The following is a 26,752-nucleotide window of genomic DNA, read 5'->3' as shown; positions in this document are numbered from 1 at the left end:
AAACTTACTTCATTACCCATTTCCCATTCATGGCCACTGGCCTAAATGAAAGCGGAGATGAGTTACATCTCTTCAGGGCTGACTCTGAGAGAAGTAGCCAAGTACCTAGTCTATGATAATAGATTACTCAAAGCAAAACACCCTCACCCCTGAAATAGCTAGTCTTGGGATTTTACTCTGTTTCACTTTGTCTTTAGAAACCATCCCATACTCAAATCACATTTCCCTAGATGGAGTCAAGTATGTACCTTGCCCAGTTACTTTGACTCCATTTTTGATACAAGCTAGAATAAAGAGTAGTGAATAAAAATGAACTTTTAAATAAAAATCCTTGGCAGTTGATGCTGTCATTTATCAGAATCATTTAAGAAATGAGAAGCAGAAAATATACATTTTAAAATTTATCATTAACTTAAAAGAACCCTAAAAGTTTTATATATAATGACCAAGAAAAAAATTGCTTAATTTTGCCATACTTATTAGTCTAATAATAAATTGAAAATCACAAGGTCATCATTTTCTTTAAATACAAATAATATTCAGTCTCTTGACTCTGATAAAAGTTCCAAAATTTAATGATATATGTCAGTGGCTTAACATAATTTTTATGAAATATTTCTGTAAAATCTTAACCATCCTTAGTTTAGTACCTGCTCTTAAAAACAACATTAAAAATCTTTTATATCATGATTATCCCTGGTTATATAAACTTATTGGGAAAAATATTTTTATCATTAAGTACCACACCAGAGGGCTTAATTTAATCTTTAACTGTGAAGATTTGACACTAGTTATGAGTAAATATCCAACGTATCTAATCAACAAAAACAAGATTTTTCATACAATAGAGAGGGCAGTGTAAATGTGATTATCGAATTCTCAATATGGTTTTTACTTAAAAAGTACATGACAAGCATCCTTCACAGTAGTTGGTGTGTAATCCCATTGGATTTGATAAGAAATTTCTTCATGAACACACAGTAAATCAGGCATAAAGAACTTTAAATGTATAACTATTAAACAAGTGACATGATGTTACATACATGGGATACAACAATTATAGAAATACATTTCAGGAACTTAAAAGACATTCTAACCCCAAAGCTTATAAAGAAATTGTAAGAGAATAGAAATACGTGGCAAATGGGAGGGAGTGTTTTGTTTTGCTCCCTCTTTGATTGCAGCAGTATTCTAGAATACAATCCTCTTTGAATCTGGGGAGATAACACTGTTTTCCATGCCTTTGCACTTCATTTTCTGAGGTACATGAAGTAGTAGAATAGATTTAAGTTAACAATATTTTTTGTTTACATATTATCACTAAAAAATCAATTATTTTACTTCATGCCATTTGAAAACTAATTGTATATAACCTAATGGAATTTACTTTTTCTGACCTGTAACTTGTAGAAAGTAGAAAAGTTGTCTATTGTAAAATTAACTGGAATTGAAAAACTTTCTAATTTGCAATAACTAACCCGATTTTTTTTTTTGAAATGCAGTTGATTACTATTATCAAGCATGAAAGATTCTATTATTATACTGGTAAGAAAACAATAATAGCCCTCCTCACAATTTGTGTCCATAAGCATGTTTAGGTGTTTAACATTGTGATAGTTCAGGCTTATGTATATTCAGAACTCATTTTACAAGCATATTTACTTCTTTGATAAAAAAATGCACACTGGGAGTGAAATTCAGTATCACTATGCCTAATACTTTTGCAGTTAACTCATCAATGATTTGTAATAATTATTTGATATCTAAGAATCACTCCAAGTCTTGGAGCACTTAAAAGTCATTTTCCTCAGAAACTGGGAGTCATCTTTTGCCAAGAATGAATGAATTCAAATATCAAAGTGTTCATGGGTTTGTAGAAATTCAGAAATAATGAAGTTCAAATGTATTCTATACTCGATAAAATTATCTCATCCTTATTGATAACAAAATTTCAGTAACATTAATGACATCTTACATTAAATCTTTGAAATACAGCAAAAAAGACAGATGCATATTATATGTATAGCATAAAACCTTTGTAACATAGTCTTTACATAAGAAGTCTCTCTTTTGTGTTATTAGCGCATAACGAGGGGTTTGTTCCATAAGATTGGCAGGTTTTGGAAACAACACCTTCTCTACCCCTTGTCCTAGGAAGGTAACCATACTTCATCCAGACCTCTTAGTAGGGGGTTCCAGTATCAACATGTTGAAAGCAAGCAACACATACAGTCTGCTACTCCATTACCACAGTTTCTTATAAGTCCTGGTGTTTGTTTTCCTTCCAGGCAATGATCATTCTTAGAAACTGTCTACTTCCACAAGACAGTCTTTCATAAGTGTAAGTAAAACTGGAGATTTAAAAGTTTTAGTTAGAAACTCAAGTCATCCAGGTATCTGTAAAGTACACAAGGGCTTTAAAACCAGTCTTCATTCACATTGCACTTATCACTCAGGGGCAATTGGTTCATATCTATCTCTTTGAGGTGACACTGCGTGACATTTAACATTGATATTCAGCCTCTTTTTCCAGACCTCCAACCAGGTTGACAGTAGTGATGACGATGGTCCCTGCACAGATACCTGTGCAATAAAATACTTAATTTTGCATGGGCTAATTAGCAGGTGCCAGGTGGTATTATTTGGAGCAGTGGTTCTCAAGTTTTCAGGTGCTTCAGGATAATCTGTAGGGTTTGTTAACAAACATAGTCCTGGACGCCACCCCCGAAGTTACTGATTCAGAAGATCCAAGACAGGATGGAATTTTGCATGTCTAATATGTCCTTAGATAAGGCTGATGTGGATGGTTCAGAACCACATTTTGAGAATCACTTATTTAGAGCAAAGGCATCTTAACTTATGAGTCTGTCCTTCACAGGCAATCATACAATGCTGCCTCCTGGATCCTCTCTCTCTCTCTCTCTTTCTCTCTCTCTCTCTCCTTCTCTCTTGCTCTCCCTCTTTCAATATCACTCCTTCTTAAACAATAAAAAAAACTAGATATATTACAGTCTTAATAATTTAGCTCTTATTCTGAGATACCACTTAGACATTAAGGCATATTATCAATATTACTTGAAGGATACTCAAACTATTGAAAATGCTAGCTCTCATCACAATCTGAGTATTAAAACACTCCTTTCACACAGCATAAACAAGAAAGTTCCCAAATGTGCAAAGGGAAGGAAGGAGAGAGTTATAATACTTTGCTTTTGTTGTTATCTTTCTGTTAATTAGCAATATAATTTCAATGAACCTTATATGTGAGGGTGGTTTTTGTTTTGAGTAGGAAAAAACACAAGGTAGTCCCATACTCTAAAATAGGAAAACAACTTGTGGACAATTTACTTGTGTTACTTCTTTTGGAAAATGATGAGTTGGAAAATAGCATGCAAATGAATGAGATAATTTTTATCTTCTATAAAAATCTTTCTTAAATATTATTCTCTATATCTTTTGTTTCAATAAAAATAAGGATATCTGCTGCTGTAATATAAGAAGAGCAGCAAGTTTCATGAACATCTCTTTTACTTCAATTTTTAAAAAATATTTTATTTATTCATTCATGAGAGACACAGAGAGAGAGAGAGAGAGAGGCAGAGACACAGGCAGAGGGAGAAGCAGGCTCCCTGCGGGGAGCTGGATGTGGGACTTGATCCCGCGTCTCCAGGATCACACCCTGGGCCGAAGGCAGACGTTCAACCACTGAGCCACCCAGGTGTCCCTTAGTTCAATTTTAAAATGAATATTTGAATTAGAAAAATTTTGCAGAGGGACAACTTTGAAATATTCAGTGCTTTGGATTGCAGATCTCACATTTGTACAAAACACTCTATGTGGCTACTCATTTGTGTGTGAGTTTGGAGCCAGTACTTCCAGCCTAATCACCTGTAGGCCTACATGGAATTTGATGACATCAACCGTGTCACTGTAAGAATCAGAAACAAAACAGGAAAGCTTTACTGTTCATGTCTCATGTTAGTTGCTTCACTGCCCCACCCACATTTGAATCTGTCCTCAAGAGTGGTTTGCTGTCTGGTGAACTCTATCAACATGTCTCCCTCAGTAACTTAGAGCTCTTTTGAAGGCACATGTACATCTTCCCTAGATGTACCTCATTCTCCAGCACCTAGCACAGTGGGTGCTCATATTTAATAAATGTTTATGAAATTTAAATAAATGTAAGTATTTACCATCAAATCTCCATGGCAGTAGTAACTGTTCCATAGGGGACCCAGCTCTGACTCAGTAGTCCACTACTCTTTCTCTTTGTAAATTGCATTCTTAATTTAATCCAGCAAGGACAACTACATCATTTTTATTGGTTAGAAGAATCCTATCTTATTTTCAAATGTTGAAGTCTTTTCTTAGAGATGGAGATTGTTATGTATTTGTAGTTACTCCAAAATTATTATTTTAATACAGTCTTACTGGCCATTGTTGTGATGAGAAATGTTAGCAGTGGTAAGGTTACAAACCTGAGAAAATTGTGTAAATGGGTGATAAAATTCAAGGAAAATAAAAGTTTAATAGTATGTATTTTTAAATAGTTTTGAAAGATAGCTTTTGAGTTATCTCATATAATATACTATTTTGTATATAAATATTCTCCCAGATGTCACATCATAATGACAGTCTTTTGTGATTTTTGAAACTACATAGTCGACTAACATGTCTGTTGTAAATTCAGAGTTAGTAATTGCTACTTCTTTTAGTAGACAAAAGAAAATCATTGGATAACTCTTGGTAATTTTTTGCAAACAATCTGCAGGTGAGAGATTAAAATAACAATTAGAATTTAAAATATTCAAACATTTAATGGACATAAATCATAATACGTGAAGCTAAAAGTGAAATAGCCTAATGTAAATTCAGTTGAAAGTCAAACTTCTAACATGTTTAAATCCAAAGCTGAGAAATTATTTTAAACTGACTTTTTTTTATTTCCAAAAAGCAATAGATTAAAAAACAAAAAAGGTCCACAACGTAATTTTAGCTTCAGATCATTAGGGTAATAAAGTTTGTGTACACAGAGATTTTTAGAAAAGAGTAGTTCTCCTCAGATATCCCTGTCATATGAATGAATGTTCTACCAGTTTTGAAGTGGCCCCGCTCCATTGGCTGCTGGGAGTGTGCTTATGCTGGTGAGCACAACTTGCTCTGAGAGTTTTGATACGTTGTCGAAATTGCTGATCTGGGTGGTCAGAGACTTCCGACTCTCTGTACTGGTCCGGCCCCGGGTGAGCCGGTCCTCCTGGCGATGGTGAACTCCAAGGCAACAGCAAGAAAATGCAGCTTTAAATTCCTCTCTAAACTTTCCTGGCAAACCAGGGAGAAAGAAAGGAAAAAGAATTATGTGTAAATATGATTCAACAAATTGTGCATAGGGTACCACCCAGTTGCTCCCTTGAGCCAAACTAGCAATGAGGTGCAGCATTTTGCAAAAAGGGGGAAATGGGAAGAGGAAATGGCATTACGGGAAGCTTGCTAGACTCTTGAAACAATAAGCTATTTCCATAAAGTAATCTGACTGCCTTTCATGTGGGATGTTTGGAGTTTGTTTCACTCTCTGAGAGTCCCATCTTCTATATTTGTGATTGGGGGCTATTATAGATAGCTATAATAAAAATGATCATCGGTAGGATGTTCAGAGATACTTAATAATTTCAAAATGAGGAAACCTGTGTTGGATAGAGCCTGAATATTTTGAAATTACCCCTACATTAGACTCCGAAGAAACTGTTCTACTGGCATACTCAGTTCAACAAGGTTATCTAGAAAAAACATCTTAAAATATATAGAAAATTTCTAAAGTTTCATAATCTCTGTAAGGCAGTAGAAAAAACAAGTAAAAACTACCAATTTTAGAAGTTATTTCTTATCTTTACATTACTGATGTGAAATTGGAGAAGTATGAAAATAAAAGTCTTTTTTTTTTAAGGATAAATGAACGGTTTTGGTGGTCATCATTTCTCTTCTCTGAGCTTCCATTACCAAACTGGGTGATTGAGTAATTACACAAGAAGAGAATGTTCAAGGGACTTGGACAATCACAGACACATATCAAGTTCCCAGGGATTCTCAGCCACCTACCCTGCCTCACTCCACCCCACAATAGCACTTTGACTTGGTTCTGTTGCTTTGACTTCAAACACTTCTCTCTATAGACTTCTGTAGGTTTGATCTGCTTAGTGCAAGGCTCAGAGCTGTAGTCATCTCTAACCCCAGTGGCTTCTCCACTGCTTTCCAAGCCACAAATTCCACATGGCCCCTTGACCCCTCAAAGGAAGCACATGAGCAGTGAGTGGAATTTGGTTATCTCAGATCTAATGATGTCTTTATTCTGGAGATGGGTTGGATGTGGCAGGGGAAGGCAAGAAAACGGGCAGTCCAATCCAAAACAAACCCCACATATACACCACCCGAGTCTCTGGAAGGTGAAATAAAGCAGGTATATTAAGGGTACATGTCATGATTGAGAAAAAAAAATTGTTAAAAAAAAATCTCACTGACTGGGTAGTTGGTCCTTTTTTTTTTTTTTTTTAAATAACCCATACAATCTACAAGGCCAAAGATGAAGTTGGAAAATACACATACTTTATTAAGTATGCAATAAAACGAATTGCCTTTTCTTCCATATCAAATTATCATATATTTGGAGATAGCAATGAAACAGAAATAGCCGAGCAGTGAGAGAAGACAGTGTCAAGGTGTAGCTAATTAAAACACAACTCTAAAGGTCAGTCAGGCAAAATGTTTGTAAATAAAACAACTAGATAAATGATTTTTTATAATTCTGTAGGTTCCATAAACAGAGAAAGATTAAATCGGTTACAGATGTGTGTCTCTGTGTGTCATTTAGCTTGTGTGTTATTTAGAAGTAATATCATTTTTTGTGGTCAGTGAGAAATCTTGAGATAACCCCACGAGATGTTACTCACAAGAGAAATGTAAATACAGAAAAATACCCCAAAGTGGAATGGTTCCAATTCAGTCTCAAGGAGGCAATCTCAGTGTTGGCAAAGGAAATAATATAGCAAGCCTGTTCTTTTTTTTCAGACAAAATTATTTACATTTACATTTTGGTAAATCATAAGTTTAATATATGACAAGCAAGATTCTGTGTTTTCCAGTTCCTACAATTTTCACTTTCTTCCTATTCAACATTTCTTTTAAATTTTACGGGCGAAAAACTTAGATGATTTTCTCTGATGAGTTAGGTAACATGTGCTCCCTTTCATAAGGGAAAAACCTCAAGATGAATTAGATCGAGGGGAAAAAAATATCTCATTGTATAGCAATTAAGCTTTTCACATATTCCGAGAGCATTCAAAACCTTTTGGTCATCGATCCGTTGTGCTTAGCTGGGATTGTGGCTTATGTTGAAGGAACATTTGAAAACTCACCACTGAGAAAATTATAAATAATTGGGTTCGCAGCACTATTAGCATATACAAGCCAGTGTGAAAATGTAAACCAGGCATATACGGTCTCTCTGTCTTCCGTGTGGGTAAACATCCCAAATACTCTGTGGGAAAAACAAAACAAAACAAAAAACAATGATGGGAAATCCAGGGTGATTCTGAGAAGTATTTTTTAAATAAGAAAATTCATGAGTGAACACAGCCCTTGATGGAAGCTGCCTAACCTGTGTCTTCCTCGGCAGCAGGCATTGATGTATGCCACTGTACTGGGTTTAGAAAAATTTCAGTGCCTGAACAAAATCTCCATCGCACAATTAGTAAATCAAAGGCCAAATGAAGTCAGAGAATGATCTTTCGCTCCTATAAACAATAAATGCAATAATACTATTTCTGATGGGTAAGAGTACAGAAGTTGAATGCATATCTGTGTCCCTTCTTTCGTTTCTAAATATGACTGAACAATGTTTGTTACTATTCCATTTTGGGTGTCATTTATTTATTTTTTTAAAATATTTTATTTACTTATTCATGAGACACACACACACAGAGAGAGAGAGAGACAGAGACACAAGCAGAGGGAGAAGCAGGCTCCATGCAGGGAGCACGATGCAGGACTCGATCTCGGGTCTCCAGGATCACCCCCCGGGGCTGCAGGCGGCGCTAAACCGCTGAGCCACCCGGGCTGCCCTCGTGTGTCATTTAAAGAGCACTCCCAAACTGCAGTCTTTGAGAACTACTTCCTACCTGCCTTTGTGCATTGATCAAAGTATAATCTTCCCAGCCTTGTTGTAAGTTGCCTTCTGGGACTTCATTACAGCCAGAGAGAAACTAGTTTTCAGTAGGCAAAATTATGGTAACTTCCTAAAATTCCTGGGTTTTAGTATTTTCTTTTTTTTTTTTTTTAAACAATTTATTTTCTTTTTAATTTTTTTTTTATTTATGATAGTTACAGAGAGAGAGAGAGAGAGAGAGAGAGAGGCAGAGACACAGGCAGAGGGAGAAGCAGGCTCCATGCACCGGGAGCCCGACGTGGGATTCGATCCCGGGTCTCCAGGATCGCGCCCTGGGCCAAAGGCAGGCGCTAAACCGCTGCGCCACCCAGGGATCCCTTTTTTTTTTTTTTTTTTTTTTAATTTTTTTTTTATTTATGATAGTTACAGAGAGAGAGAGAGAGAGAGGCAGAGTTTTTAATTTTTTTTTATTTATGATAGTTACAGAGAGAGAGAGAGAGAGAGGGTTTTAGTATTTTCATTGATTATTTAAACTCTGAAAAATATTTCATTATTTTAAACTTAAATATCATTTTTAAGGGCAGCCCCGGTAGCTCAGCGGTTTAGCGCCACCTTCAGCCGAAGGCCTGATCCTGGAAACCCCCGATCAAGTCCCATATCAGGCTCCCTGCATGGAGCCTGCTTCTCCCTCTGCCTGTGTCTCTGCCTCTCTCTCTTTCTCTCTCTGTGTCTCTCATTAATAAATAAATAAAATCTTTAAGAAGTATATCATTTTAAAGATTTGTTCCATACTCAGAAATATTCCATCTATCAAATTCTATTCACTAGCCAACAGCAGGTCACTTGTAACTACCCAATAAATTTTATAGGCTGAAGATTATGATGCATTTCCTGCCAGAGGCTCCATCACTGATTGTGTAATTCGATTACATGTGATGGTGCCCATGATAGAAATGCATTTCTGGAATAAAGTGATGCTCTGTGGAGTACTGGAGTTTTACAAAAATACGATATGGAGGGAAATAACATGGACAAATGGAATTAATGGTATGTTATGACCCTCTGGCATAATATGTCTTTGAAATCCTAGACAAACTAGAACTGCTTTACAGAGGCTGGTTTTAAGGAGTCAGACAAAAAACTGTTTTAAGGAAAACAGTGTAGGAATGTATTGGTAAGAGGAAACACAAGCATAAGGTACAAGGGCAAGCAAAGGGATAAGCATTTGAAGAAAATGTGTGTGGGAAAGAAAAACAATTTCCAAGGCTATTTAAAGTTTTTCTCAAATTTTGTGGAAAAGAGCAGAATGCTCAAAAAAAACGAAAATAATTTGACATAGACTTTCTTCTTAGCTGTTTATTTTCGTTGGAAAGGGAGGTCTTTAAATTAGAAAAATAAGGAAAATATTATGGACAAATAAATATTTGGAACTAACTAAAGAGCAAGTACAAGTGCTGAGATGCAGGGAATCCAAATGAGCAGTGCAGAGAGCAGTGAATCTAACTTTCATTGAATTTAGACAGATTACCATAAAAGTACAAATTTTTTTTTAAATGACTACTGAAAGTCATTCAGTAGTATAGCATGTTTACAAGATTCGTAAAAGTAGAAAACAGCATCTAGCCAAAGATCACAATAGATTTGTATGGGATTTCTGTGGTCCAGAAAAATCAGACAGAAATTAGGAAGAGATGTGGAAGGCAGAGTAGCTTTCAGTTTCTCGTGAGCCAGTATTTATCTCAAGGCTTCACACTGCCGAAAATCTGACGCCTTTAAGGCTATGTCTGTCCTAAATAATACTTCCAAACAAAAGTTCATTTTCCATCAAAAAAGTTATTAAGCAATCAAAAACAAGGGCCAAGAAGAATGAGAGATCTTTGCAGCTGGTTATACCACCTTTACTGTGTGTGACTCCAGCCAAAGCTGCCGGCTCTCCAGAGCCTCCAGCTGTGAGGAATATGATATTGACTCTGAATCAGGGAAAAGTGAGAGGAGCAATCCTAGTTTAAGTTCGAAGCCTATTATAAACAAAATTACTATTACCTTGGGGCCAGTCTGTTTGCAACAGTTATGATAATTCCCAATAAAGTTGGCTGGCTGTGAAGTTCATGTGTGCCGTGGCCCCTGCATCGCTGTTCGCTGTTCGGTTGGTCAATTGTTTTAACTGAACAGTGTATCTGTAGCCTAACAAATAACACACTTTCTCACTGAAACGTTTTGTGCTAATTTTTATTAATAGTCACCCTGAGCCCTTGATTCAGTGCCTTCAGGAAATGGATTTTTTTCCCCTATTTAAACATTCAAAACACAGTTTGAGCTGTGATTCCATTTTTTTGTATGTGCTTACAAATGCACTTTTAAGTATAATTGGAATGCTAACAAAACATCCCTCTTTTTATCTTTCTGTCATAATTCCCTATGTATGAGGACAAAGTTTTGGAAAACCTGTTTGTTCTGATCAAAAAAGAACCCCAAGCTGTAAATGAGGTTTGTTTTTTGGTTTTTGGTTTTGTTTTTTGTTTTTTTGCATTAGAACTTTTTCTGCAACTAAGGCTCAGCAATTAGCTTGAAGAGGTCAGGGGAACATCTGTTTTTTGTCTGCCATTCAACACAGAATTTCCAGGACAAGAGCCTGTGGAGTCTGAGCATTCTAAAAGGCTCTCTGCCTTACCTGTTGGGAACAACAGCACTTTGAGTTATCTGGCCTAACAAACTATCTGGGCAAAGAGCTAGGGTTTTACTCTGGTTTGAGAAGAAGAAAAAGAAGAGGAACAAGAAAAAGGTTTTCATTAAGAACCAAGAAATGACAGTCACTTTATTTTCAAAGAATACATGAACTTTACCTCTTTAGCACGTTGAGGATGCTAATTGGTAAGTAGCAAATTGCAAACACCAAAAGTACAACCATTAGCATCCGGGCTGTTTTCCGTCTGGCTCGGATCTGCTTTATTTCAGCGGCCACAGCGCTAATCCTGGACTTGGTCTGCTGTCCTGGCCCTCGAGGCTGTGAAGCAGGCTGCAGGGGCTTCCATTTTCTCTGAACTACAGATGATGTTCCAGGGATCTAAAAGGAACAGAGACTCTTTATTGCCATCTGACTCAGGGAAGTTCCACTTTGGAAAACTAACTAGAAAATACAGGAAGGAGAGTGTCCCGGATACTTGTGGTCCAGGGAGCCGTGAGGGCCTGTTTCCCTAGAACGTTTGCTGAGCTGAATATGTTCTGGAGTAATACAGTTAAATATCAACTAGGAGTTTGGTTGGAAAAGAAGCTGAACATCCCATTTTTGTCAAGGTCTAAAGAGAGCTACAAATAGCTCTTTATAAACCGAAAACAAAGTTGTACATCCAGATGATGGAATATTATTCGGTGCCAAAAAGAAATGAAATGTGAAGCCAGGAAAAAACATGGGAAACTTAAATGCATATTACTAAGTAAAAGAAGCCAATCTGAAAAGGCTACAGATCTAAAGGCTACAACCATATGATATCTTAGGAAAAGTGAAATCAGAAAGACAATAAATAAGTCAGTGGTAGCCAGCCGGTGGTGGTGAGGGAGTGTTGGGGGGCAAATGGCAGAGCATAGAGGATTCTTGGGGCAGTGGCTAAATGTCATTATACATTATACAATGTATTTGGATACACTATCCAAACCCATGGAATGTACAACTTTAAGAGTGAACCCTTAGGTAAGCTATGGACTTTGGATGACTCTATGTCACTATAGGTTCATCAGTTGTAATGAATGTATCACTTTGGTGAGGGATATGGATAATGGGGAGACACTGCATGAGTGGAGGTAGGAGGCATTTGGGAAACTTGCGTATCTTTCACTTGATTTTGCTGTGAACTTACAACTGCTCTTAAAAGCAAAACAAAGCAAGCAAACAACAACCAAACACAACTCTTAATTAAAAGGAGAGAGAAGTAAAAACTGGCAAAGACCTGTAAAAGGACAACAATATCATCTTGTTAGGAACAGGCTCAGCTCAAATACCTCAGTTTAAAGAGAGGGGAAAACCCAACAGGTAATTGCAAAATAACCTGAATGGTTTTTTTTTTTTTCATGCATCAATACTGCCATCTGCTGCCAGATGGACAGATAGGACTTAAATACCTAGTGCTTTTTATTAGATTTTATTTCTCAGGTTTGGCCAAGGCAAACCTTGAATGAGGGAATAAAAAATAAATAAATAAAATACTCTCTGTTGCTTACTATTTCTTGTTATGAAATTGCTTGAAACCAATTTTGTGTTCCAGCCTGGCCTTTAAAACGCATACAAATACAGTGAGAATCCCTTGTGGTCTTACATTAACATTTCAAATAGCTGGAATTTGTAATAACAGTTATACAACTTGTACTTTTCCATTTCTTTTCAAAGTTATTTGATAATAGCAGGGAGTCCTTCCAACTATAATATTTTCTTAATTGCAAGCTCACGAAGATTGATAGGGTTTAGTGAGCAAAACAATAAAATTCAGCACACATAATTTTTTAAGAGGAAAATGTGCCAACAAGAACACCATAGCCCTGTGTTCATTCTAAGACTCCATGGTCCTCTTTGTTTTGTTAAGATTATTCAATTGTTGCTTTTATCTCTGTGCAGCTAGCCTGCACAGATGCCATGCACTCCTGTATTCTCTAAGAATGCACATTGGATGGGCTCTGTTGCTTTATACATCACAAGAACCAGGTGTGTTAGATAATCTTTGCAAACAGAATTTTACTTTGATTTCTACACAAATTAATATGGAGCTTCTTTTGACCATAACTATTCTCTCTCAAAAAGAAACAAAATTAATGAAAATCTGCCCTTAAATAGAAAAACATTTGATAAATTATATCTCTTCTGGATCTATGTGTTCTGTCATGTAGACTCATCTTTCCACATAATGGTGATCTTATACATTTTCTTATCTATCTTCCTGGTGGCATGTGTGGGGAGGTACCGAGGATCCTTCTTCCTCTGTGAGTCTCTTTTTAAATAGTCATTTTAAAAATAACTAAGAAGAAGCTGCAATGGATGTTGAAAAGTTCCAGTAAAACTCTAACATGAGTAACCCTATAGATATCTGCTAAATGATCTTGAACTGTTTTCTAAATGAAACTTTGGCAAATCTATCACTGAGTGCTCCCCTGAAGGAAAGAAACAAAATTACGCATCTGGTAACTTCCTCAACCTTCAGAAACAGAATCCTCATGAAGGGAAACTGCCAGTGGGAGTATGGCTATGGTCCCTGCACTCAGAAGGAAAAACAAAGAAGCAAAATCAGTCGTAATGTCCTCTTTTAGATGATGATCTAAATAAAGGATGGAAGATGTTTAATCCTGAACTCATCTTGAGGAGACCTACAAATGTCCCCATTGAGAAGTTGTATATGTCTACAGAAAGTCAGCATGATGATAATAGAAATCACTGATACTAATTGAGCTCCAGGAACACTGTATAGTCTTGAGTAATTACTAATGTGTTCCTAAATGTAAACTATTATAAATCCCACTTAGAGATGATCAAGCAGACAGTGAGAAAGTTTAAACAAAATGTCCATGTCTATGTCTAACAAGTCAGAATTGGCACTCAGGTCTGTCTGATTGCAAAGCTCATCTTTTCCCATTCTCACTAAGGCTTCCATTTATCAACTTCAACACAATGTATTATGGAAGTCAGTAAATTTTTAAATATATGCTTAGTTACACGAAATAATAGTCATACAAAAGGGCACTGAGAAATCCAGCCTGGAAAGCTGTCCATGTAGGAAGGCCTTTCCCTGTCACCTCAGGAAGAGCTCAACAATCCGAACGTGGAAAGCATCTGCATGCATGCGTGCGCACACACAGTCACACGCATACATACACACACACATTCTCTCTCCCCACTTTTATTCCTTCCACTATTATAAATTTTAAAATCATCTTTGATCATCCTGGAAGAGGTATGAATTCCATTCCAATTATGAATTGGAAATATCAAGGCCCATAAATAATGGATTTTGAAACCTGCTCTTTCATAAGAAGTATTTGGACCAGGATTAAGTTATAAGAAAAGGCAAACATGCTGCATTCATTAAAAGAATAGAGAATATTATGAATAATGAATAAATTTCCAAACTTAAGTGAGATGGATAAATATCTTGAAAAACAAAGATTACCGAAAATGACACTAAAGATGACCAAATTTGATGCTATCATACCAAACTTTGCTACATAAAACCTCCAGGCCCAGACAGATCCAGTGATGAATTCAATCAAACAGTACAAAATAAATAATATCCTTCTTATTCAGACTCTTTCTGAAATTCAAAGAAATAATACTCTCCAACTAATTTTATAGTATTATAGTTACCCCAATAATCAAGGACATGATAACAAAAGAAAGCAATTGACTATCTCTCATGAATGGAGATAAAAAATTGATTAAAATATATCATCAAATCATATTTAGCAACATACAGAAAGATTAATAAAATTCACTCAACAAATCAGATTTATTCTAGCAATTCAGTGTTCATTTAACATTCGAAAATTAATGCAATTTTTCATATTAACAGAATAAGAAAAATATGACTATCTCAATATAAAGGAAAATCATCTGAAAAATTCAACACGTTTTCATGATAAAAATTTCAGTAAACTTGTAAACTAATGATAGCAGGAAACTTTATCAACTTGGTAAAAGTCATATATAAATAGCCTTTAGCTATCATCCTACCTAATGGGGAAAGATGAACACTTTAAGACTGAGAAAAAAGCAATGATATTTCTCACTGCTTCTACTCAACAATACACTGGAGATCCTAGCCAGGAAAAGAAGACAAGAAAAATAGATAAAAGGCATATAGATTGATTTTATTAAGGATATACTATTGTTTACAAAGTAAATCCTAAGGAATTTCCAAAAGTCCACTAGAACTAATATGTAAATTGAGCCATAAGCAGAACCCCAGATCAATAAACAATCAGTTGTATTTTTGTGATATAATGGTGTTTTATATATATATATATATATATATATATATATATATATGTATATATATACATATAATCAATCATTCAATACATATAATCAATCATTCAGATGACCAAAATATATTTCCCAGATAGATCCGATCTCCATCTACGATTCTTAAAAATGCTTCAGAGTTGTAAAGGTGTAATGGGTCTCTTGTTATTAATAAAGGTAACCTAAGGTCCCGAGCTAGTTGCCAGAAGGACCAACTATTAAAGAATGGTAACTTTTAGTCCGACCCTCTGACCCCTGAGGAGGAGAGAGAAGCTGGAGTTGTATCAGCCAATGGCCAATGACTTAGTCAATCATGACTACATAATGAAATCTCTATAAAAATCCAAAAGGACAATGGGTTATAGAAAGCCTCCAGGTTAGTGAACATATGGAGATGTATGGTGAATGGCAAACCTGGAGAGGACATGGAAGCTCCTTGCCCTGTGTATCTCTTTATCTGGCTATTGATTCATATCCTTTAGCATATCCTTTAATAAGCTCATATCATCTGATTTTGAGATTTACATTAAAATCATAATGTATATGTATGTATATGGGATTGTGTGTATCTCAGAAAAAAAAAAAAGAGAGAACCAGTCTGAGAAATAAAATTTGGGAAATCACCCCATTAAAAAAATGCCTAGAAAATACATCACCTAAAAAATGCTGTACCGTTATGAAGGAACCTAGTAAAGAGTCACTTAACAGTCAGGGAAGGGTGTAGAAATATTCAAAACAAAGAGAAGCAGAAAGACAGATAGGAGAGCTATGGGAAGGTAGTATATAATCAGTGAAACCATGAACAGCATTGTTCAATGCTGGTGAATGATCAAGCAAGAAATCCTTAGGGAAATGGGTCAGTTGGTTAAGCATCTGCTTTTGGCTGAGGTCATGATCCTGGAATCCTGAAATCAAGCTCCACATAGGGCTCCCTGCTCAGCAGGGAGTCTTCTCTTCTGCCCCTCCCCCTCTCCACTTCTCTCTCTCTCTCTCTCTCTCTCTCTCTCTCAAATAAATAAATAAATTTATATGCCATAAATTCACCTTGTATGGGGTAATTAAGTAGGCTTTAGTGTATTCACAGAACTGTGCATTTATCACACCATCACCTGGAAATGAAAATCCAAATCTATTATCAGTTACTTCCCATCACCCCATTCTACTACCCCTTGCAACTATAAATCTTTCTGGCTCTATAAATGTGCTTATTCTCTCCATTTCATGTGAACAGAATCATAAAATATGTAGTCTTTTGTGTCTAGTTTTCATTTAACAATAATCTTAAGATGCATTCATGTTGTAGTGTGTATCAATATTTCATTACTTTTGACCACTAAATATTATTTAATTGTATGTATATACCACCTCCATTCTTTCATTAATGGACATTTGGTTTATTTCCACTTTTTGGCTACTATGTATAATGCTGCTGTGAACAGTAATGTATGAATTTTTATGTGGACACATTTTCAATTCTCTTGGGTATATACCTAAGTATTAAACTGTTAGGTCACACAGTAATCCTTTAAGATTTTGAGGAATGGCCAAACTATTTTCCAAAGTAGCTGCATCAACTTCTACTTTTATATTTTTCCATTTTCCAGCCATATAATGAGAGTACTAATTTCTCCACATTCTCACCAATACTTATCTTTTAAAAAAAATATTTTAGGCATCCTATTCAGTATAAAAAAGTATCTCACTGTAGTTTTGATTTTCATTTTCCTAACAATTAATATTGCTGAGCATCTCTTCCTGTGCTTATTGGCCATTTGTATATCTTCTTTGGAGAAATGTTTATTCAAATTTTTACTTACTTTCAATGGGTGATTTCTTTTTATTGTTGAACAATAAGAGTCCTTTATACATTATACAAGTCTTTTATCATATGTGTGATTTGCAAATATTTACTCTCATTCTATGAGTTGCTTTTTCACTTTCCTCATGGTATACTTTGAAGTACAAATGTTTTTATTTCAATAGTATCCAATTTACCTATTTAAAAATTTTTTTTTTGCTTGTGGTGATGGTGTCATTTAAACCATTAGCCTAAACCAACATCATAATGATGTTTGACTACCGACATACAATGAATGTGTTTTCTTCTAAGAGTTTCGTAGCACAGATGGTCCCTGATTTATAATGGTTTGACCTTTGATTTTTCAACTTTATGATGGTACAAAAGTAATATATATTCAGTATAAATTGCACTTTGAATTTTTATCTCTTCCTAGATAGTAACTGTAGTGTGATATTCTCTCATGATTCTGGGCAGTGCCAGTGAGTTACAGCTCCCTATCAGCCATGCACTCATGAAGGTAAACAACTGATACATTTACAAACATTATTGTTTACTTTTAGTAAGTATTTAATAGATTAAATGAGATACTCAACACTTTATTATAAAGTAGGCTTTGTGTTAGATGATTTTGCCCAAATGTAGGCTAATATATATGTGTTCTGAGCACATTTAAAGTAGGTTAGTCTAAGCTATGATGTTCTATACAGGTTAGGTACTTTAAATGCATTTTTGACTTAGGTTATTTTCAACTTATGATGGGTTTATTTGTATGTAACCCCACTGTAAGCTGAAGGAGATCTGTATTAATCCTTACATTTACGTCTATAATCTATTCTGAGTTAAAAGTTTATGTATGGTGCAAGGTGACATCCAGTTCCACTCTTTTGAGTTTATAGAATTGTCCCAGCATCATTTGCCGATAAGACTATGACTTTCCCCATTGAATTGTGATGACAGTCATGTCAAAAATCAATTAACCATAAATATAAGGGTTTATTTATAGACTTTGATTCTATTTCATTGATCTATATGACTGTTTGCAAATACTACACTATCTTGATTATTCTAGCTTTATAATAACATCTGACATTGAGAAGTGAGTTTTCCAACTTTGTTCATCTTTTTGAAGATTATTTTGTCCATTCCTGATTTCGTGCATTTCCATAATGATTTTAGTAGTTCGCCAATTTGTGCAAAAACAAACAAGACAGCTGGGTGATGGATAGTGATTGTGATGAATCCATTGATCAATTTGAGGAATTTTTCTATTTTAACAATATTAAGTCTTAACAAAATTATGTCATTTCATTTACATAGTCCTTCTTTAATTTTTAAATGATACTGTGTAGTTGTATATGTTATATACTTCTCTTAGACTTATTAAGTGTTTTACTCTTTTTGGTGCTATTTTAAATGAAATTGTTAATTCCATTTTTGGATTGTTCTTTGCTAGTTTATAGAAATGAAATTAATTTTTGTTTACTGAACTATTTTTCTCAAAACTTACTAAACTTGTTTTCAATTTTTTGCACGTGGATTCTTTTGTTTTTTAAAGATTTTATTTATTTATTCATGAGAGACACAGAAAGAGGCAGAGACATAGGCAGAGGGAGCAGCAGGCTCATTGCAGGGAGTGTGATGTGGGACTTGATCCCGGACCCTGGGATCATGCCCTGAGTGGAAGACAGATGCTCAACCACTGAGCCACCCAGGTGTCCCTTGCATATGGTTTCTTTAGGATCTACTATATACAAGTTCATGTAATCTACCAACAGAGATAGTTTACTTCTTTTCAAGCCTGATGCCTCTTGTTATTGTTCTTAATATTGTTTCTTGAATAATTGACTGGGATAGAATCTATTTTTATTCAATATTAAATAGAACTGATAAGATCAAACATCCCTGTCTTATTCCTGATCCTCGCGGGGGAATATTAACTCTGTCACTATTTTTTTTAAAGATTTATTTATTTATTTATTTATTTATTTATTTATTTATTTAAGAGAGAGAGAGACGGAGATCATGACAGAGATAGTGAGAGAGAGCGTGAATGGAAAGGAGAGGGAGAAGCAGGCTCTCTGCTGGGGAGGGAGTCCAATGCAAGGCTGGATTCCAGGACCCTGAAATCATGACTTGAGCTGAGGGCAGATGCTTAACCGACTAAGCCACCCAGGTGCCCCAGTCTTTCACTATTAAATATGATGTTAGCCAAAGGGTCTTCCAGACCTGTTTATCAAATTGAAGAAGTCTCTGTTATTCCTTATTGGTTAAGTGCTTTAATTTTGAAAGGGTATTGTATTTTGGCAAATGCTTTTGCTGCACGACCATATCATGTGAGTTTTGTCTATTATCTGTTAATGTTCTATTATAGATTGATTTTCATATGTTAAACCCTCATTGCACTGCTGAGCTAAATCATACTTGATCATCATATATAACATTTTTTTTACATAATAGGTTTGGTTTGCTAGTATTTTGTTGAGTATTTTTATTTTTATTTTATATTTAACCTATTTGTGTCTTTGAATATGAGATGTGTCTTTTGTAGATAGCATAAAGTTGGATTATTTTATGTTTGTTTGTTTGATCTATTCTGCCAATCTGGAGTGTTTTATCCATTTACATTCAATTATTTAATTTAATTATTTAATTAATTAAATATTTGGAAAGGAATGATTTACATCTCTCATTTTGCTTTGTGGATATACATATACATATATATATAATGTTTATTTTGTTCCTCTATTCCTCTATTGCTCCTTTATTTTGTGTTAAATAGATATTTTCTAGTATACCATCTTTTTTTTTTTTCCCTTCACTATAGGTTTTTGAGTTATTTTCTTGGTGGTTGCCTTGAGAGTCGTAATTAACAACTTAAACAATATTTGGATTAATGGCAATTTAATTCCAATAGTGTATAAAAATTTTGCTCCAATCTTGCCTCAGTTCCAACTCCTGCTTTTGAATTACATATTTACATTATAAGCTGAATCTCTACAGTTTTATAATTATTGTTTTCTGCTGTTGTCTCTTAAGGCAAATAGGAGAATAAAGAATTACAAACAAAAATACATTTATACTCTCCTTGTTTACCTAAGTAGTTACTTTTATTAGTGCTCTTTATCTCTCTCTGTGGACTTGAGTTATCACCTTTTGATTCTGCCTTTGCAATTACAGTTTGCTATTTCCTCCCACTAGACTTACTTGTCATCACCTAACATTAATTATTTTAAGTTTTCTTGGAAGAATGTTGAAGAATAAAGAGCAGTAGAAAAGACTGAGAAAAATTGAAACAGGAAAAGTTTTTCAAAGTTATAATCCTTGGTAAATTGAAATTAAGTTCAGACTCAAATATCAATTATGGTTCATCGCCTGTTCCTCCCACAGTACAAGACACATAGTACTTAATAATACTTTTGGAATGAGTTAGTATGAGTTCGCATGATGATTGAAATTTAAATGTTGAATTATCTGAGGCCTAAACCTGAAAAGAATATTGATAGAGTCACATAAACTAATATTAAGTGGGTCTTAAAAAGATTTTTTAGAAAAGAGTCTGTAGAATTTCTAGATTGACTGAGTTCCCTGAATCACATTCTCAAAAAGGAAATTAAGACATTGATTATAGCAAAGCACTGGTTAATTCTTTTTAACAAAGCTGAAAGCTTTTGAGAAAGTCAGACAAGGTCACACACTTTGCTCACTAATAATCTTACAAATTCCAAAGTATGTAACAGATTCCATGCATCTGTAATTTTAAGCAAATAGGATAGGCCCTCCATTTGATGGCTTACTTGATGTAGCCTATGGCACACAAAATGCCTTGGAACTCTGTTTATAGACATTAACAGTTGGAAATTGAGAGTTGCTCAAGCAGCATTCTACATAATCACCCATTTGGGGTTAATTTACTTTATTGTGGCTGCTAAAATGAGCTTAGCTGAACTTGTCATTTTCCATTCCAATCTGTTTTGTAAATGTTTTTAGTTTCACACCCTAAGCATTTTACTGCAAATCTTCTGGATCATATGGTTGGTGCTAGAACATTTCATCAAATGAATGTGGATTTCTAAACCTGTAATACAATTTTGAAGTTACTTTAAAGTTTGAGAAATTAAGAACTATAAGCTTAAATAGGGAGAAATAAAGTAGCTGGAGTTTAGTAATTATCTATTCAATATTTTTTGGAATACTTTCTTAGTGCAAGATACCTTGTTAAGTGTTGGGAATTCAATGATGAACAAGACAGATTTAGGTACCCACAGAAGTTTAAAGTTATGTCAATCTGTAAATAAGTGAATAAACAAATAAAAATATCTATTATATATAATGCACACTTACTAGTAAAAGTATGGAAGTAGGGGATGCCTTTAACACTGAACATTTCTGGCCCAAATCTCAGTCTCGGTCTAAAATATCTTCATTCCTACATGCTCATTAAATGCTTTTACTCTTTCAAGAAATTTTTCACATTCCAATTTTTCTATGAATTGTTCTCTGAGTAGTTAAGCAATGGATTCCTCAATGTTTTCTTCTATTGAAATGTTCCCAGAATTTCTCTTATTCTTCTACTCATTTTATTTTCTTATAAAGTACTTATTGAGCAACTGATATGCTCTAAGCATACACAAATTGGAGGGATACAAGATAAAGGCTAGAGTAGACAGGCAAATACAAAAGATCATTGTAATGTTATTTTAAAAATCCTATGAAAATGGGGTGCTTGGGTGTCTCGATTGGTTAAGCATTTGACTCTTGACTTCAGCTCAAGTCTTGATCTCAGGGTCCTGAGATTTTTTTTTTTTAATTAATTTTTATTGGTGTTCAATTTACCAACATACAGAAAAACACCCAGTGCTCATCCCGTCAAGTGTCCACCTCAGTGCCCGTCACCCATTCCCCTCCAACACCCGCCCTCCTCCCCTTCCACCACCCCTAGTTCGTTTCCCCGAGTTAGGAGTCTTTATGTTCTGTCTCCCTTCCTGATATTTCCCAACATTTCTTCTCCCTTCCTTTATATTCCCTTTCACTATTATTCATATTCCCCAAATGAATGAGAACATACACTGTTTGTCCTTCTCCGATTGACTTATTTCACTCAGCATAATACCCTCCAGTTCCATCCACGTTGAAGCAAATGGTGGGTATTTGTCGTTTCTAATTGCTGAGTAATATTCCATTGTATACATAAACCACATCTTCTTTATCCATTCATCTTTCGATGGACACCGAGGCTCCTTCCACAGTTTGGCTATTGTGGCCATTGCTGATAGAAACATCGGGGTGCAGGTGTCCCGACGTTTCATTGCATCTGAATCTTTGGGGTAAATCCCCAACAGTGCAATTGCTGGGTCGTAGGGCAGGTCTATTTTTAACTCTTTGAGGAACCTCCACACAGTTTTTCAGAGTGGCTGCACCAGTTCACATTCCCACCAACAGTGTAAGAGGGTTCCCTTTTCTCCGCATCCTCTCCAACATTTGTTGTCTCCTGCCTTGTTAATTTTCCCCATTCTCACTGGTGTGAGATGGTATCTCATTGTGGTTTTGATTTGTATTTCCCTGATGGCAAGTGATGCAGAGCATTTTCTCATGTGCTTGTTGGCCATGTTTATGTCTTCCTCTGTGAGATTTCTCTTCATGTCTTTTGCCCATTTCATGATTGGATTGTTTGTTTCTTTGGTGTTGAGTTTAATAAGTTCTTTATAGATTTTGGAAACTAGCCCTTTATCTGATATGTCATTTGCAAATATCTTCTCCCATTCTGTAGGTTGTCTTTTAGTTTTGTTGATTGTATCCTTTGCTGTGCAAAAGCTTCTTATCTTGATGAAGTCCCAATAGTTCATTTTTGCTTTTGTTTCTTTTGCCTTTGTGGATGTATCTTGCAAGAAATTACTGTGGCCAAGTTCAAAAAGGGTGTTGCCTGTGTTCTCCTCTAGGATTTTGATGGACTCTTGTCTCACATTTAGATCTCTCATCCATTTTGAGTTTATCTTTGTGTATGGTGAAAGAGAGTGGTCCAGTTTCATTCTTCTGCATGTGGATGTCCAATTTTCCCAGCACCATTTATTGAAGAGACTGTCTTTCTTCCAATGGATAGTCTTTCCTCCTTTATCGAATATTAGATGACCGTACATTTCAGGGTCCACTTCTGGGTTCTCTATTCTGTTCCATTGATCTATGTGTCTGTTTTTGTGCCAGTACCACACTGTCTTGATGACCACAGCTTTGTAGTACAACCTGAAATCTGGCATTGTGATGCCCCCAGCTATGGTTTTCTTTTTTAAAATTCCCCTGGCTATTCGGGGTCTTTTCTGATTCCACACAAATCTTAAAATAATTTGTTCTAACTCTCTGAAGAAAGTCCATGGTATTTTGATAGGGATTGCATTAAACGTATACATTGCCCTGGGTAACATTGACATTTTTACAATATTAATTCTGCCAATCCATGAGCATGGAATATTTTTCCATCTCTTTGTGTCTTCCTCAATTTCTTTCAGAAGTGTTCTATAGTTTTTAGGGTATAGATCTTTTACCTCTTTGGTTAGGTTTATTCCTAGGTATCTTATGCTTTTGGGTGCAATTGTAAATGGGATTGACTCCTTAATTTCTCTTTCTTCAGTCTCATTGTTAGTGTATAGAAATGCCATTGATTTCTGGGCATTGATTTTGTATCCTGCCACGCTGCCAAATTGCTGTATGAGTTCTAGCATTCTTGGGGTGGAGGCTTTTGGGTTTTCTATGTAGAGTATCATGTCATCGGTGAAGAGGGAGAGTTTGACTTCTTTGCCAATTTGAATGCCTTTAATGTCTTTTTGTTGTCTGATTGCTGAGGCGAGGACTTCCAGTACTATGTTGAAGAGCAGTGGTGAGAGTGGACATCCCTGTCTTGTTCCTGATCTTAGGGGAAAGGCTCCCAGTGCTTCCCCATTGAGAATGATATTTGCTGTGGGCTTTTCGTAGATGGCTTTTAAGATGTCGAGGAAAGTTCCCTCTATCCCAACACTCTGAAGGGTTTTGATCAGGAATGGATGCTGTATTTTGTCAAATGCTTTCTCTGCATCTAATGAGAGTATCATATGGTTCTTGGTTTTTCTCTTGCTGATATGATGAATCACATTGATGGTTTTACGAGTGTTGAACCAGCCTTGTGTCCCAGGGATAAATCCTACTTGGTCATGGTGAATAATTTTCTTAATGTGTTGTTGGATCCTATTGGCTAGTATCTTGTTGAGAATTTTTGCATCCATGTTCATCAGGGATATTGGTCTGTAATTCTCCTTTTTGGTGGGGTCTTTGTCTGGTTTCGGAATTAAGGTGATGCTGGCCTCGTAGAACGAATTTGGAAGTACTCCATCTCTTTCTATCTTTCCAAACAGCTTTAGTAGAATAGGTATGATTTCTTCTTTAAACGTTTGATAGAATTCCCCTGGGAAACCATCTGGCCCTGGACTCTTGTGTCTTGGGAGGTTTTTGATGACTGCTTCAATTTCCTCCCTGGTTATTGGCCTGTTCAGGTTTTCTATTTCTTCCTGCTCCAGTTTTGGTAGTTTGTGGCTTTCCAGGAATGCGTCCATTTCTTCTAGATTGCCTAATTTATTGGCGTACAGCTGTTCATAATATGTTTTTAAAATCGTTTGTATTTCCTTGGTGTTGGTAGTGATCTCTCCTTTCTCATTCATGATTTTATTAATCTGAGTCTTCTCTCTCTTCTTTTTAATAAGGTTGGCTAATGGTTTATCTATCTTATTAATTCTTTCAAAGAACCAACTCCTGGTTCTGTTGATCTGTTCCACAGTTCTTTTGGTCTCGATATCATTGAGTTCTGCTCGAATTTTAATTAACTGTCTTCTTCTGCTGGGGGTGGGGTCTATTTGTTGCTTTTTCTCTAGTTCCTTTATGTGTAAGGTGAGCTTTTGAATTTGAGATCTTTCCAGTTTTTGAATGGATACTTGAATTGCGATGTATTTCCCCCTCAGGACTGCTTTTGCTGCATCCCAAAGATTTTGAACGGTTGTATCTTCATTCTCATTAGTTTCCATGAATCTTTTTAATTCTTCCTTAATTTCCTGGTTGACCTTTTCATCTTTTAGCAGGATGGTCCTTAACCTCCACGTGTTTGTGGTCCTTCCATACTTCTTGTTGTGAATAAGTTCTAATTTCAAGGCATTATGGTCTGAGAATATACAGGGGACTATCCCAATCTTTTGGTATCGGTTCAGACCCGATTTGTGACCCAGTATGTGGTCTATTCTGGAGAAAGTTCCATGTGCACTTGAGAAGAATGTGTATTCAGTTGAGTTTGGATGTAAAGTTCTGTAGATATCTGTGAAATCCATCTGGTCCAGTGTATCATTTAAAGCTCTCGTTTCTTTGGAGATGTTGTGCTTAGAAGACCTATCGAGGGTAGAAAGAGCTAGATTGAAGTCCCCAAGTATAAGTGTATTATTATCAAGGTATTTCTTGAGTTTGGTTATTAATTGGTTTAAATATTTGGCAGCTCCCACATTCGGGGCATATATATTGAGGATTGTTAAGTCCTCTTGTTGGATAGATCCTTTGAGTATGAGATAGTGTCCCGCTTCATCTCTCACTATAGTCTTTGGGGTAAATTTTAATTTATCTGATATAAGGATGGCAACCCCTGCTTTCTTTTGAGGACCATTTGAATGGTAAATGGTTCTCCAACCTTTTATTTTCATGTTGTAGGTGTCCTTCTGTCTAAAATGAGTCTCTTGTAGACAGCAAATAGATGGGTCCTGCTTTTTTATCCAGTCTGAAACCCTGCGCCTTTTGATGGGGTCATTAAGCCCGTTCACGTTCAGAGTTACTATTGATAGATATGAGTTTAGTGTCATCATATCTATTCAGTCCTTGTTTTTGTGGATTGTTCCACTGAACTTCTTCTTAAAGGGGAATTTTAAGAGTCCCCCTTAAAATTTCTTGCAGAGCTGGTTTGGAGGTTACATATTCTTTCAGTTGCTGCCTGTCTTGGAAGCTCTTTATCTCTCCCTCCATTTTGAATGAAAGCCTTGCTGGATAAAGTATTCTTGGTTGCATGTTCTTTTCATTTAGGACCCTGAATATATCCTGCCAGCCCTTTCTGGCCTGCCAGGTCTCTGTGGAGAGGTCTGCTGTATCCTAATATTCCTCCCCATAAAAGTCAGGGACTTTTTTTCTCTTGCTGCTTTAAGGATCTTCTCCTTATCTTTGGAATTTGCAAGCTTCACTATTAAATGACGAGGTGTTGAACGGTTTTTGTTGATTTTAGGGGGGGATCTCTCTATTTCCTGGATCTGAATGCCTGTTTCCCTTCCCAGATTCGGAAAGTTTTCAGCTAGGATTTGTTCAAATACATATTCTGGCCCTCTGTCCCTTTCGGCGCCCTCGGGAACCCCAATTAAACGTAGGTTTTTCTTCCTCAGGCTGTCATTTATTTCCCTTAATCTATCCTCATGGTCTTTTAATTGCTTGTTTCATTTTTCCTCAGTTTCCCTCTTTGACATCAACTTGTCTTCTATGTCACTCACTCGTTCTTCCACTTCATTAACCCTCGTCGTTAGGACTTCTAGCTTGGACTGCATCTCATTTAATTGATTTTTAATTTCTGTCTGATTGGATCTAAATTCTGTAGTCATGAAGTCTCTTGAGTCCTTTATGGTTTTTTCTAGAGCCACCAGTAGCTGTAAAATAGTGCTTCTGAATTGGCTTTCTGACATTGAATTGTAATCCATATTTTGCAACTCTGTGGGAGAGAGGGCTGTTTCTGATTCTTTTTTTTGAGGTGAGGTTTTCC

General features: G+C 35.8%; 1 protein-coding gene across 1 annotated transcript in view; it reads right to left on the bottom strand.

Annotated features, from left to right (window-relative positions):
* Window positions 1-557: 557 nt before the first annotated feature.
* Window positions 558-26,752, bottom strand: part of HCRTR2 (hypocretin receptor 2) — a 118,490-nt gene continuing 92,295 nt past the window's right edge. The window contains exons 5-7 of the mRNA XM_025991231.2: window positions 10,999-11,219; window positions 7,407-7,528; window positions 558-5,319 (exon numbers count right to left, since the gene is read on the bottom strand). Coding sequence (XP_025847016.2) covers window positions 5,090-5,319; window positions 7,407-7,528; window positions 10,999-11,219 — 573 coding nt within the window. The 3' untranslated portion in view covers window positions 558-5,089. The remainder of the gene's footprint in view (window positions 5,320-7,406; window positions 7,529-10,998; window positions 11,220-26,752) is intronic.

Source organism: Vulpes vulpes, chromosome 1, assembly GCF_048418805.1.
Source record: "Vulpes vulpes isolate BD-2025 chromosome 1, VulVul3, whole genome shotgun sequence".
Lineage (NCBI taxonomy): Eukaryota > Metazoa > Chordata > Mammalia > Carnivora > Canidae > Vulpes > Vulpes vulpes.
This window is presented reverse-complemented; position numbering and strand designations above follow the sequence as displayed.